At 29.9% G+C, this 13752-nt stretch overlaps 2 protein-coding genes across 2 annotated transcripts; both read left to right on the top strand.

Annotated features, from left to right (window-relative positions):
- Window positions 1-1591: 1591 nt before the first annotated feature.
- FLASH (FLICE-associated huge protein) lies at window positions 1592-5441 on the top strand. Its single transcript, XM_018538786.1, has 4 exons — window positions 1592-1654; window positions 2758-2930; window positions 2993-3408; window positions 3844-5441. The coding sequence occupies exons 1-4, from the start codon at window positions 1592-1594 to the stop codon at window positions 5439-5441; spliced, it is 2250 nt and encodes a 749-aa protein (XP_018394288.1).
- Window positions 5442-6538: 1097 nt separating this feature from the next.
- LOC108773112 (transmembrane protein 35) lies at window positions 6539-13752 on the top strand. The gene is made up of 4 exons (XM_018538833.1): window positions 6539-6649; window positions 11468-11606; window positions 12815-12921; window positions 13510-13752. The coding sequence occupies exons 1-4, from the start codon at window positions 6539-6541 to the stop codon at window positions 13621-13623; spliced, it is 471 nt and encodes a 156-aa protein (XP_018394335.1). The 3' UTR covers window positions 13624-13752.

The following is a 13752-nucleotide window of genomic DNA, read 5'->3' as shown; positions in this document are numbered from 1 at the left end:
TTACTTTTATATATATATATATATATATAATCAAAATTTATTCAAACCTTTACTCTCCTATTTATTTTGTTTATTTTACAAAATAGATTTATGTTTTTTTAAATAAATTTATATATATATTTGTAAAATTAGTTTTTTATTATTAACTATATATATATAACATTGTATGTATACATACATGTATACTTATATGAGCATGCATAATAAAAATAATGACTTACATTATTCAATAATAGATTAAATATAATTATAATTAAATAATTCTACGTATATTTCTATTACATTATTTTCTTTTTTACAAAAAAAATTTTTTTAATTAAATGGTAATAGAAATTTTATTTAAAAATTTTTGTTTACGTCTGGAACGTTTGAAGATATATGGTCCTGCAATTATCGTAAATTTAATAATAAATTTGGTTGGACGTAGTAATGTGTATATTAAAGCTGTAAATGCACTTACCTTTATTTATACTCGTATTCATAGTCAAATCTTATATTTATTTAAGAGAATTCCTTAAGTTCATCTTTAGATGCTTAGTAAAATAATAAAATAATAAAATAATTCGCACATCTGAAAATAAATTTCAGGAATCCTTTTAAATATAAGATCTGATTATGAAAATGGATATTTAAAATCTGTGTAAAAGTAATAAACTAAAAAATATAAATATTTTTAATTATAAAATACAGATTTTACAATATCTTAGTAGTATAATAAAATATTCAAGATATTTCATAGTTTAATTCGCTTTTATATTTAGACACTGAAAAAAAATTTATTAAATTTTAATAAATATTTCTTTGAATTAGTCCTAGCGGAATATATATTTAATTACGGTAAATAAATATTTAGATAAATGAAGAAAATTGATATTCGAATATCAAACTAATATATAATTCTTAGATCCCCCTCTCTCTCTCTCTCTCTCTCTCTCTCCCCTAATAAATATATATTTACATTTATTAAATATTCTGCTAGAACAATTTAAAGAAATATTTATTAAAATTTTGTAATTTTTTCCGCAATGTATGAAACATATTTTATCATTAATTTATGTACTAGCTACTATCAGTGTATGTAAATTATAAATGTTAGATCCTTGGGGATCCTAAAGCCTCCTGTATTATCGACTAAGGGTACGGTCAACGCGATGTTGCAAATGCTTTGAAGCGTTTTTTGATTGATCAATTTGTAAAGTTCTTTCTTCTGATTGGTCAATCAAATGCTTCAAAGCATTTGTAGCGAGACTTTGACCGTACCTTATATCGTATAATTTTTGTATCGTAAATACTGTTTTTGTCATTCACAGATTCGAAAATCTTTTTACAGAATTAAAGAGAGAGTATACACAAATCTTAGTTATTGTAAACGAAGTCCCCTTCTTGGCTATTTTTGTAAAGCTGTAGTGTAAATAAATACTACTACATATATGTTTTTTTCAAAAATAGATGCCTAGGTCGAAAACATTATAATCGATATTCAACTATCGATAATATTCAACAGTCTAGGTTATTCGATAACTATCGAATAGGCTATCAAGTTTTCAACTTCTACGTCTCGGCATGACATAATGACAAGCGATCGCGGAAAATGGATGATGACATCGATATTTATGCGGATTTATCGAGTTTTAATTTGATTCCAGAAAAAAAAGTGAGAATTACTATTAATAATACTCTAATTTTGGTTAGAGTAACTTCTTTGTTGCACATATGTTGCACTTGTCTAACCACAAAGATAAACAATCTTTGTTTTCCCAAAGATGTAAACTTTGTAAAGGATATAAATGTGTGTACAATGATCTATACGTTTACATTCTTATTAAAGATTAAAATTATATCCCCAATTTTAATTTAATAGATGATATAATGTGCATGTATGATAATCTAACCTAAAATATTTCCCGCGCGCGCCATAAAATTACAGCATTTTTTGTTATTTCATACTTTTTGATTGAATTTGATTGAAGTTTTTAACAACCTTATTCTAATCAGCTGTATTTATTAAATACATTGTTCAATATCTTTTACATGAGGAAATTTTATCATTTTATTGTTTGCTATCTATATTGAATAAAATAAGTATGTTAAAATAATATTTTTATATTGTTTTATATTACAAACTACACAAAATATGAAAATTTAAATACTACAAGTTATATTAACATTACTATCTTTATGTATATTTAAATGTATAGAATATTATATTTTATCAAAATAAGATAACCTTTAATATATATAACATATTGATATTCTGCACTTGATATAATATATAATAAACTTATATCATATTTGAAAGAATTCTTTTATAAACTTATACAAATGATCCAAAGATCTTGGAATAATGTTTGAAATAAATATGTCAATGGGATTATGATAAAATATTCTTTGAGTTTATTTTTTGACATATAAAAGTAAAAGAGGTTAATTTTATATTTTCATGTAGTTTGTAATAATAAATTTACAACGTTTGATTTTAAAAATATTTGTAAAAATAATACTAGGAAACTGGTATATATATATATTAATTTTTATGTAAATATAATTAAAAGAACATATTATTTAAAAATTAAAGTGTATGTAGAGTACCTATGTATTTTACATTGATATGTTATCTAAAAATATTAAGAATTTCTGTTATTATTGTTTTATGTCTATACAACAATAATAATAAGTTATAAAAAAGTGATTTTTATATGAAATATATTGATGTAAATCTATCAAATAATAAGTTGATATTTTTAAATTGTTATCAAGGACCATGATTGTAACTGCGAGGAATTAAAGGAAGAGCTTAGTTCACTCAAAAGCAAACATGAAAATCTTCAGAGAGATAATACTAACTTAGTGAACAATTTATCTTCTTTGCTTAAAACTGCAAGATCTGAAATTACACGAAAGAACAAGACAATAGATGATCTGAGGAAACGGTATGAATTATATAAGTTAATATTGCTAAATTTGTTTCTAACGTTACCAAAAATGTTTACAGATTGGACGATGTAACCTTTAGAAGGAGCCACAACTATAAACCTCAAGAGTTTTCTATTTGTAAATTACCATATCAGCATACTGTAACTAAGAAGTATGAAGATGTTTCCTCGACACATTCACAAGAAAGTGAAACTGAAGAAACCGAATCTTATCAAATGCAGTTGTGTCACAACGAATATAAAGGTAAAAAGCCACAGAATGAAGTTCATAGGATACCTACAGTATTCGGGGAAAGATTACATAAAAGAATTATAGAAGAAAAAAAGCAACAAGAATTAATAAAGCTTGCTGCAGAAACTAAAACAAAGGATATTTCTAAGGAAGATATTATTGAAAAGGATAAGAAAACTGGATCTTCATCTGGTATGAATAACAACGACAATGACTCTAATGTTGGACGATATTCTAATTCAGGTAGGTTAAAGATAGATTTACTTTTTATATGATTGTATATATTATCAATAATCAAAAACAATGAAAAGGACGACATGAGAGTCAAAAATATAGAGAGTCCTTGTTATCTTTTCAATTTAATGTATGTATTATATTAGTTTATATAAAATCATAAACAATTTTTAATTTTTGCATAATTTTTTATCTAATAGAAGAATTTTTTATACTTTTACATCAAACAATATTAAGTGAACGTTTATATTAAAATTTATATCATTAATTTATATATTAAATATTTATTACTATTTATTTTCTTTTCTATAAATTTCTTGAAGAAAGTGTATAAAAAGTTTAGAATATCTTAATTATATGTAGACTTTATTTAAAGACAATTGAGTAATAAACTTGTTAGTTTGAAAAGAATTTTAATTACATCAGAAAATAATTTTGTTACAGAACCTTCATACGGAAAGAATTTAATGAAAAGGACAAATGAAGAAGACGATACAAATAAACACAAACGTATAAAAATTGAAAAAAATGAAGAGAAAACCGTAACCGAATTAACGAATAATTATCTTGCACAGTACGATCTAACAGACAATTTTGCACAATATGAGATAAAAGATAATATCAAATTAGAAAATCAATTGGATGCAGGACATTCTTTTAAAAAGGAAGAAGTTTCATACTGCGATGAACGCAGAACTACTTCAGAATATCGAGACACAAAAGAGAATCGAAATTGTACAAACGGATGGAGAAGTGAAATGAAAAATAAGTCAGCAAAAGATTATGACAGTTCTAGTAGCAAGAATGGTCACGCCCATAGTTTACGAAATTCTCGGGCAACTTCGACGTCACGTACAACTCATACCTCAGAAAGATATAACAGTGGTTATAGGAGAAATGGGCACAGATATAGTCCGCTTAGAAGAAGCTACTCTAGAAGCAGAAGCGATTACGAGAGTTCGAGCAATCATCGTTTACATGACAAATTCAGTAGAACACATAGACAAAAGAAGTATGATGATTATAAATATGATAGTCGATACAAAAATGACAGATTAAAAAGAAACTATGAGAAGGAAGAAGATGACAGGAAAACAAGATATTGGCGTGATAATAGGTATTCTTTGAGCGACGACGACAAAGAAAGTAATAGCTTTTATAAAAATAAGAAATATGAAAATCGGAGAACAAGAAAGGAAATGGCAAGCGTTTTAAATGATAAAAAGTTATACATCGGAACAACTGAACAAATGCGCGATAGTGATATTATCAGTAATGACAAAAATGATACTAATAAAAAATCGGAGGATTCTGTTACTGAAATTATTAAGATCAAAGAAATGATTGGTTTCAATATTGATACTAAAATCAAAGAGATAGATGATTCTAGTATGGAAAGTGTTCCTAAAAAGGAAGTAGGCAATCTTAATATTGGAAATGTTGAAATCACAGAAATAAACAATTTTAATAACGGTGATAGTATTCATAAAATTGATGATGAAGAAATAAGAATCTCTGCTGCTAAAGTTACAAAAGTGGAGGCTCTGCCTAATTGTGATATTGAGGATAGAGATAAAAGTCAAGTATCAATTGAAAGGGAGACTTTTCATCAAATGTCAAATAAAAGCGCCAATGCAACATGCCTCAACGATCATAATTACGTTCAGAGTTCTTCTATCAATGTCTCTGATCTCGATGCAATCCAAAAGCCGTCTTTGAGATCAGAACGTAGCGCAGCTATTTTGGATACAGCATCTTCGAAGGAAACGAAAGCAGAAGAAACAGTCAATGTTCAATCGTTTGCTGTTAAGAAAACAATATCATCTGTAGTGAAGAATAAAAAGGACCAACAAAATAGAGGAACGTTAATTTCGCATCGTCGAAAAGCCGTAAAACTGAGCGACAGTAACGCGTCTATGACCGTCCTGATGAATACAGCAAAAACGTCTTTTGTTACTAACAATTGTAACAACAACGATTCTACTTTGAAGCCGCGTGCCTGTAAAATATCGCGAGTGACTGGAAAAACAACTTGTAAATAATCATTGTACATTTCCTACACTTATAAGAAATATTAATAAAGCTGGATTTGTAAGTAAGAAATCGAGAATGGGAACATCGATCGTTCCAAATAACACCATATTTTTTAATTATTACTTATCTATAAATATCTATAATTCCATTTATTTCTGTATATTTATATGTAAGTGTTTATAGCCATATTAATATAAATGATTTATCATTATTTTATTATTTTATTATCATATTAATTATATTTATATATTAAAGATATAGATATATATAAACAGAGCCTCATTGCTTCAGCGATTCTTGAAGTGCTGCGTTTTACTACCTTGATGTCTTCATATTATAACATTTTTAATAGAATTATCATAATATCGAATTATTAATAATATAGACACATTATTCAACAAACTGATCAACGAACACATCGACCTGCCGAGTTAATTTGTAGTTTGCATCTATAAATGAACGCTAGGTATTCGCCGATTCGATTTCGAAAGGGGAAATAAAATTTTACAGTCATTTTGAGATAGATATAAATTTATAGAGATGGATATAAAATAATAAGTAGAATATAATATATATTAAAACAACTGTTGATGTCGGAGTACAAAGTCCCTTAATTTTACAATGACAGCGTTAATTCGAAGCTCGGTCGAAGTGGGCCCAAGCGGGGGCGCATTCTACATCGATTAGCGCGGCAAAGAAGCGGAGTATCGATCAGAAAATAGCCGGCGCAACGACGTTCAACGACGCGCACGTTGGCCGTTGACGTCACCGCGCGGGCCGGGGGTGGTGAAAGGAACGTCCATGCGCCGCGCTTTACAGACGCAGAGGACGTCGGGATGACCCGCGTCATGGACATCGTCGCCGTCGTCATCGTAGCCGCGGCCGCCCACTAATACGCTTTTCTGGCTCGCGACGCACGCGAGCATGTGCATGTAGACGCTGCGTGCGGCCTGTGTGCCCCTCGCCGCCGGTCCTCCGCTATACCCGACGACGAGAGTGAGATCTCTCTGCGCTCAGTCACGGCCGTCCGCGTCGCGTTCGCTTCCGGCGGTAATCGATCGGCGGCGTTTTCGCCCGCAATCCGCGATATCCCGGGGTCATCAAGATGGGTTCTGTAGTGCTTAAGTCGCTCTCGGTGCTCCTCGGCATATTCTTTGTTTTCGTCGGCACCATGAAGCTGACGTCGCACATCAGCAAGGAGTTGCACAAGGACCTGGTGAGTCGTCCACGAGCGAGGAATCGATCGTCTTCCTTGCGCTTGTGGGATATTTAACAGGACGATACCCTGCGATTGTATATCGGAGCGATAAATGACGATGTTAGAGCGATTATTCGATAAAACGATATCCAATTTAGTCGCTGTCAAACTTCTGTCATTATATGGTTGAGATTATAATTAGATTTAGCAATGAATGCGACTGAAAAGTTCCGACGAAACGTGAAATTGATAAAATTATCGCTCACTGCGGTTTAACATTTGAAACTATGGCAGTTGATTCAATTTATGTTCATTTCTGCCAACTTTAATCTTGGCCTACAATTTATTCTTTTTTGATTTTTAGAAAAAGATAAAAAAATAAGTTAAAGTGAAAATTAAAATTAATCTATATTAGTCGAGAAACGGATCTTATAATATCGTTATATTGTCTTTAATAGTTTATAATATTTTTATATCAATATTATTAAGTTTAATAGAGCGTTTAGGATTTAACGGACGATAAATAATTTGCAAAAGATAATTTAACTTAGTATTGTATTTATCTTGTAATGTAAAAAAAAATAATGATTGTCTTATAATTATATATTAAATTATTTCAACATATAATTATGAACAATTGGCAGCTGTTATTGCAAACTTCCACTTCAAAAGTTTCTGCCGCAATCAACATTAACCGATAAGTTTATTAAGCTTCTGCTTTAGATTTCAAATATAGTTGTTTGTCCGATCTGCAACTGTCATCTAAGAAATATGCCGCAAAATGTAATGTTCGATTAGGAAATTGTGAAAATGTTGTTAAATGATGTTTATTTTAATTGATGAATTAATTAAATGATAAAAAGAAAATCATTTAACCGCGTCGAACTGTCTAGCGGGCTGACAGACTGGACGCCATTTGTCACGACATGTCGTCAGTGTCTTCTCGTCTTATTTTTATATGTAATTTCACGGACGTCGATGTCGACGTCGCCGCGTCGTCGGTGCCAAAGTGGATGGGTACGTCGAGTACAAGCCGCCCGGTCTGTCACGGGCTGACTTAATTATGTAACATTTTATATACTCAAAGCTTGCCGTCGCTACCCTTGCCTCCTCCGCTACACAGTCGCATGCGCTCGCGCTTACGACACGACGTTTCCTCTGATTTCCCCTTGCCCAGGGCCGCCGTAAGCAGGGGTGCGTTCAGGAGTTATGCTCAGATAACTCTTGGGTGCATTCTTTTGCTATATTGTGCGTAACGTAAACTGTAGCCTAGAGTTATCTAGGCGTATAATTCCTAAACGCAGCCCAGGTGTACAAGTTGAGCACTGCTCAAAGGCGCATTTTTAGCTCGAATCTACAATAGGAATCTACATAGTCAATTAAGCCGGCGAATACTTGTTTTCCTGTTGGATTAGAATTCAGAAGGAAAACAAGCATCGTGTGCCGCCGGCTAAATTCTCCTTGCATTCGACTGTAATATTAATTAAACACCTTGAAACATCTATTGTAGATCCAGACTTTAATTACGAAAGTGTCAAATTAAGTTTCTTCATCTCTGCAAACATATTTTTTTTTGTCCAGCCCATTTTTTTACTACTAGGCTTTTAAAAAATGTGAAAAATTTCAGAATTATTATTTTTAAATATCTTTTCCGTAACATGATCCAACATATTTTTAGGAGGGGAATCTTTACCAAGATTCTATTCTTCTTTAGTTACAAAGAATAGTGAAATTTTATTTGTATAAAAAATGACACAGATTGTAGAAAAAAGGATTAAAATCAATTTTCCAGTCCACTGTGTACAAACTCCTGTCAGATTTAATTTTTTTCAAATTAAATTGTACATTAATTTAGCAAAATCAAAATCTAATCGTTTTTTAAAAAAATTTTAAGTTATGGTCGAAATATATAATTACTTATTTACCGTTGCTGTTAAAATTTTTCAATACATATAAAGCCATATATACATACGAAACCATTTTATAACACTCAGTATAGAGGATACCGATTATTTTTCTAGAACGGAAATATAAAGAATGAAAACTGTCTATTAATTTCTATGGTACAAACTTTTCATACGTTTTATATTTTTATTCTAGGAAAAAGTAACACGATCAAATTGCGCCTTATCTAAAAAAAAAGATATTTTAAAGAGAGCATATCTTATTTAAAAAATTGATAAATAAATGAATAAAAGCAACAAAATTTCCTTTGCACAAAGGCGCCTTATGTATTAACGGCTCTTCTCAGCCAAAGCTTCCAGCGCCTGTTTCCCACGATGCTCAATTTCCGGATTGTTAACGCTCCAGAGATGAAAAACTCGACGACAAATACGGATAACACGGTTCACGTGGCGCTACGTTTATCGGGTTAACGTTTGGGCGCACAGTGGCCTCTTCCTCAGAAAAAAGTGATAAAAGGCGCAACTGATCGATCCAACGAATTATTAACCGATCTTCCACAGGTTGACACACGTCGAACAGTTTTACGATAATGTTACATTATTTTTTTCAAAATAGTCGACATAATTTTACAAAGAAATAGAATAATATTAGGATCAATCTTAAAAACCAGAAATTAAAAAAATTGAGCAACGTTATATACTTAACAACGAATTAGTGCGAATTAAAAGCAAAATATTCATTTAAAAAATGTTCTTTTTAAAGTATATATATATATATATATACATATAGATTACTTTTAGCACATTTAAATTTCATACATATAAAATGATTTTTTGAACATGTCTTTGTGTAGAGAAAAGTTTTAAGTTAATAATCTTGCGTCGATTATTATATAGAATATAGGCAGCGCAATCGCGTGTTTTATAAAATACGAATTTTTTATGCAGTCACTATTATACTGTTTACACTTTTGATATTCTTGCCGATTTTATCTACTCTAGAAAAGTTAATATTAAAAATAAATATTATTAAAACTATTATTCACACTTTATAAAATTATAGTGTTAAAAAAAACGATTAAAAGTTCGTTAAATGATCGATGAAAATGTCAATAAAAATCAATTTGGAGCGAATAACGCAAATGAAACATGAGTAATAATAATGTTTTAAATCTTTCTATTTTTTTTTTTAAATTTACTTCCTACAACCTACTATATTACGACATAATTCGACACATTAATTCTCTTGTAACCTTTATTTGAAATAGTCAAAGGAAAAGGGGATAAATTGTTGTGAGGAATGCAAAATACGTAGTAGTGCCAAATAGTATCAAGATCTTCAAAGTGCCGTTCTGTTTTTTGAACTTTGTGCTGCATTCTCTTTGAAAATAGCAAACCAATTTTTTGTAACTTATTTTAAATTCTTTAGAAACAACTAGATCATGATCTGTTCGTTTACTTTTTAAAAATTTATCACACATAGTTACGATCAGCAATTAGGAAAAAACTAACTCCTTTTAAATCATAATTAAAATTCAGATGTAGTTTATCATAAGTAGAAAAAATATCGATTAAAAATGTTGTTTTAACTAATTATATTAGAAAAAAATTAAAAAATAATAAAACAATTACTGATGTATTAGTGACAAAAAAAAAGTAACGCAATGATATAGGTATAATAGTTTTGCTCTATGATAGAATAGTATCTTTCTTCGTGATTAAGATTAACTAAACGCCAAATTTATGTGGCATTATGAGTGTGTCGGTCGCAACGAGGCCAAGGGCGTCGGAAAAAAATGAAATTTTTTGAAACCTGGTCGATTGTAAGGTGCGACGTATGCCGTGTCACCTAGCTCGTTATAGACAGTATAAAAATACACGCAGTAATGTGCGCTCGATAACGTATACATTACAATATACGATAATGCACTATTGAAGATCAAACTACATTGATATGGCCACAGAAACACACAATTGATCATTAATATAATTTTATTGAATCTGAAGTGTTTAAACAAGAAATTGATTACATATGTATTAATCAACTAATTATTTGTAATAAGTATAAAATATTCATTACTGTTATATTTAATATTTCTCCTTTTATCGAAAGTCAATTTTCCATTTTTCGTATACGATTCCGTAAAAAAAATATAAAATCTTGTTTTGCAAAATATAGGAAGATATATAAGTATATTTGTTTATGCTATAAATTAATGAAATATGTTTATTGTTACGTATTTAATATTACAGCTTAATTTTTGATATAAATGTTGACCATCGATGTGTCATTCCGCTATTTCAGAATCTCTGACATTACCCAATGAAAGTGATATTAAGGTAAACACTCGTGCAGATTAGTTGGTCAACCGCCAATAAGCTCGCAAACTTGCTGGCGAATGATATTTATATACTGCGCGTATTAGAACAAGTTAGGTTTTCTACAAGTCCTCGAATTGTTTCAAGCTGCCAAAACGGGCTCGATTATATCACCACTATGTAAATACAATACAATAAAAACAGCGTTCAGCAATAATTAGTTTTTTAGAGATGAGCATAATAAGATGTATTTTATTGATCTTTAAAATAATTCTTTTCCTTAAACTATGTATTATATATTTGATTATACTCTACATTCGAACTCGCAGTCTTTTAAATATTAATGTCAAGTATTTATCGATGTATATTTATGCTTCAAATGAAAATTCTATTGGTCTCATTTTATAATTTGTTAGTGAATTTTATAAAAATTAATTAAATGTAAACATTTCGGACATTGTTTTGGATCTTTCTCACATTGTCAGTATAATTTAAGCACGAAAAACATTATTAATTCTAGGCATAATTAAGTATATAGATATCGAGTAGTCTCACTTTTCATTTTCACTGAAGAGATTTATCAGGATTTTAACATTTTTTTCAATTCTTTCAGAGGAAGGAATACGTCAAGTACGCAAAAGTTTTCCCGCTTTCGGGAACACTTGACTTTAAGGTGCCCAGCAAGTGGTATCGGAGAGTAGTCGGCTCGCTTGAGATCATCTGTGGCCTCGCCATGGCGATTATTCCAAGTCGTAGGTGCAAAAGATCAACCACCTTCTTTCATCATAATGTCCTCCCTTTGCAGCCGCTCATTCTATCGAATTATCAGTTTCATAAATATTCAATTTTGTAACTATATTATCAATTCTATTATTATATAAAAGGCATGTATCATAGATTCTCTCACGAATGTTTATTATCATGTGTGTTTCGTTCTCCGCTGACCTTTATAATTATTTAAATCTTAAGTCTTAGATATTAATTTTTATAGAAATTTGAATTCTTGATTCCCTATTTTTATAGTTCTTTATACTTTGTCATTTATATGCACTCATTATTCTACGCAAATTCTTAACTTTAAGTAAAACCAAAGGTTTGTAACGTTTGTATAGTTTAAACTTTAAACTGAAGACGAAATTTATTGAAGTGAATTTATTTTAAAGGAAGGAATAATAATTAGATATAATTTTTCTTAGGTATTATTTACTACTATATTTAAGATCTAAACAATTAAATTATAGTATAGAAATTTATTAAAAATATAGGAATTATTGAGAAAACAGACCGAAATGTTCATATTTCGTTTTTTTCCACGATTCTATGACGTACCTTTAAAGAAGCAAATCTGTTATTTTTTTATCTAGTTTCCCTCGTAACACTTTTTTACAGTATTTTTACGGAATCTAAAATTATAAATAAACATAAGGAATATTACAAAATGAAATCAACATGAATAATATGTTAATTTTGACATAAAAATCAGAATTTTATGTTTATATTATTTTGAAATAGCAATTTTCTAATAATTTGTTTTTTTTTAGGATTAAGATGCAATGTAAAGTATCTTGAAAATTAGATAAAAAAAAAATAGCTCAGAAAAATAGCAAATTGCTTTCTTAGAAATCGCAGAATCATAGCAAAACATTCGAAAGTTTCAATATCTTTATAATGACACACACAAGAAAATTTTATATTTTTATAGTATAATAAACAACATCTAAAATATAGTAATAAGCAACACAAAAACTGTGTTTATTTACATTTCTTTTTTTTCTTAAAGTAAATTCGCAAATTTTGCCCTCAATTTGTCTTTCAATTGATTCGTAAATTTTGCTTTCCATTTGACCTTCAATTATTTATACCAACCTTTTGCCCTCTTCAAATCATTACATCAAAGAAATTGCCGTGTTTGATAAACAGAACTGATTCATTGCAGTAATCATTTGTAAATTGCTTCCAGACAAAGTTAAAAACTTTTCAAACACGGTTCTGCTTCTTTTGATGCTGATGGCCGTGTACTCTCATTACATGGTTAACGACAAATTCGAGAGGATCGCCCCGGCACTGGTAAGTGATTATTTATTAACATTAGGTCTGTTCTTTTTTCGTCTTTCATCCTTTTCATCTTTTTTTCTTTTCTGTCCAGAAGAAGAGAAAAGGAAAAAAGATGAACTGTAAAAGTTCAGCCGAAAAAAAAAAAACAGACCTATTATATGTGGTGTATAAGAATTCACTCATACTTATTATTAGCACTTTGATCCAGCTTTAACCGTTATAGGCGTTTAATTCCTTCATTGTTTGTAGACAATTTACGGTCGATACAAAAATTAGTTAGACCTATTATATTTATGTGCTTGAATTAATTTTCGCTGTTGACTGAGAAAATTTAGTATTTGTGTTATTTCAAATTTTTAACATGGCCAAAAGTGCTTATGTATATGAAAGTACTGTAATTATGTTATAATAATTAGTATGTAACATTTGATCGGATGCAAAGAACAATTTTTTATCGCATTAAAAATGTCAAGTGTCGTACCAAAAAAAGAGCATTGGCTGGAAGCATTACTTTTCTGTTTTAATCTCAAGAAATTTGCTGCTGAAAGACATTCAAGCACCTAATATATGTTTCACGAGCTGTAAATTAAACGGTTTCAGGTATTCTTCTTTATGTTGACGGGGCGACTGGTGATCGATTGGCAGCTCAGGCGACAAAACACACAATCGGTGACGGCGAACGGTGTCGACGACAAAGCTAAGAAGCAAGACTGAACGGGATTACATTTGGAAAACGTGTTGTCTGTTTTTATTTTAAATCACGTAATTCTACGATTTAATTTCTGGGACACACTGATTCTGAGAAAAATTAATTAATTTGTATATATAGACACTCGTTCTAAT

This window comes from Cyphomyrmex costatus, unplaced genomic scaffold, assembly GCF_001594065.2.
Source record: "Cyphomyrmex costatus isolate MS0001 unplaced genomic scaffold, Ccosl1.0 scaffold199, whole genome shotgun sequence".
Taxonomy (NCBI): Eukaryota; Metazoa; Arthropoda; class Insecta; order Hymenoptera; family Formicidae; genus Cyphomyrmex; species Cyphomyrmex costatus.
The sequence above is the reverse complement of the archived record's forward strand: the minus strand, read 5'-3'. Positions and strand labels throughout refer to the sequence as shown.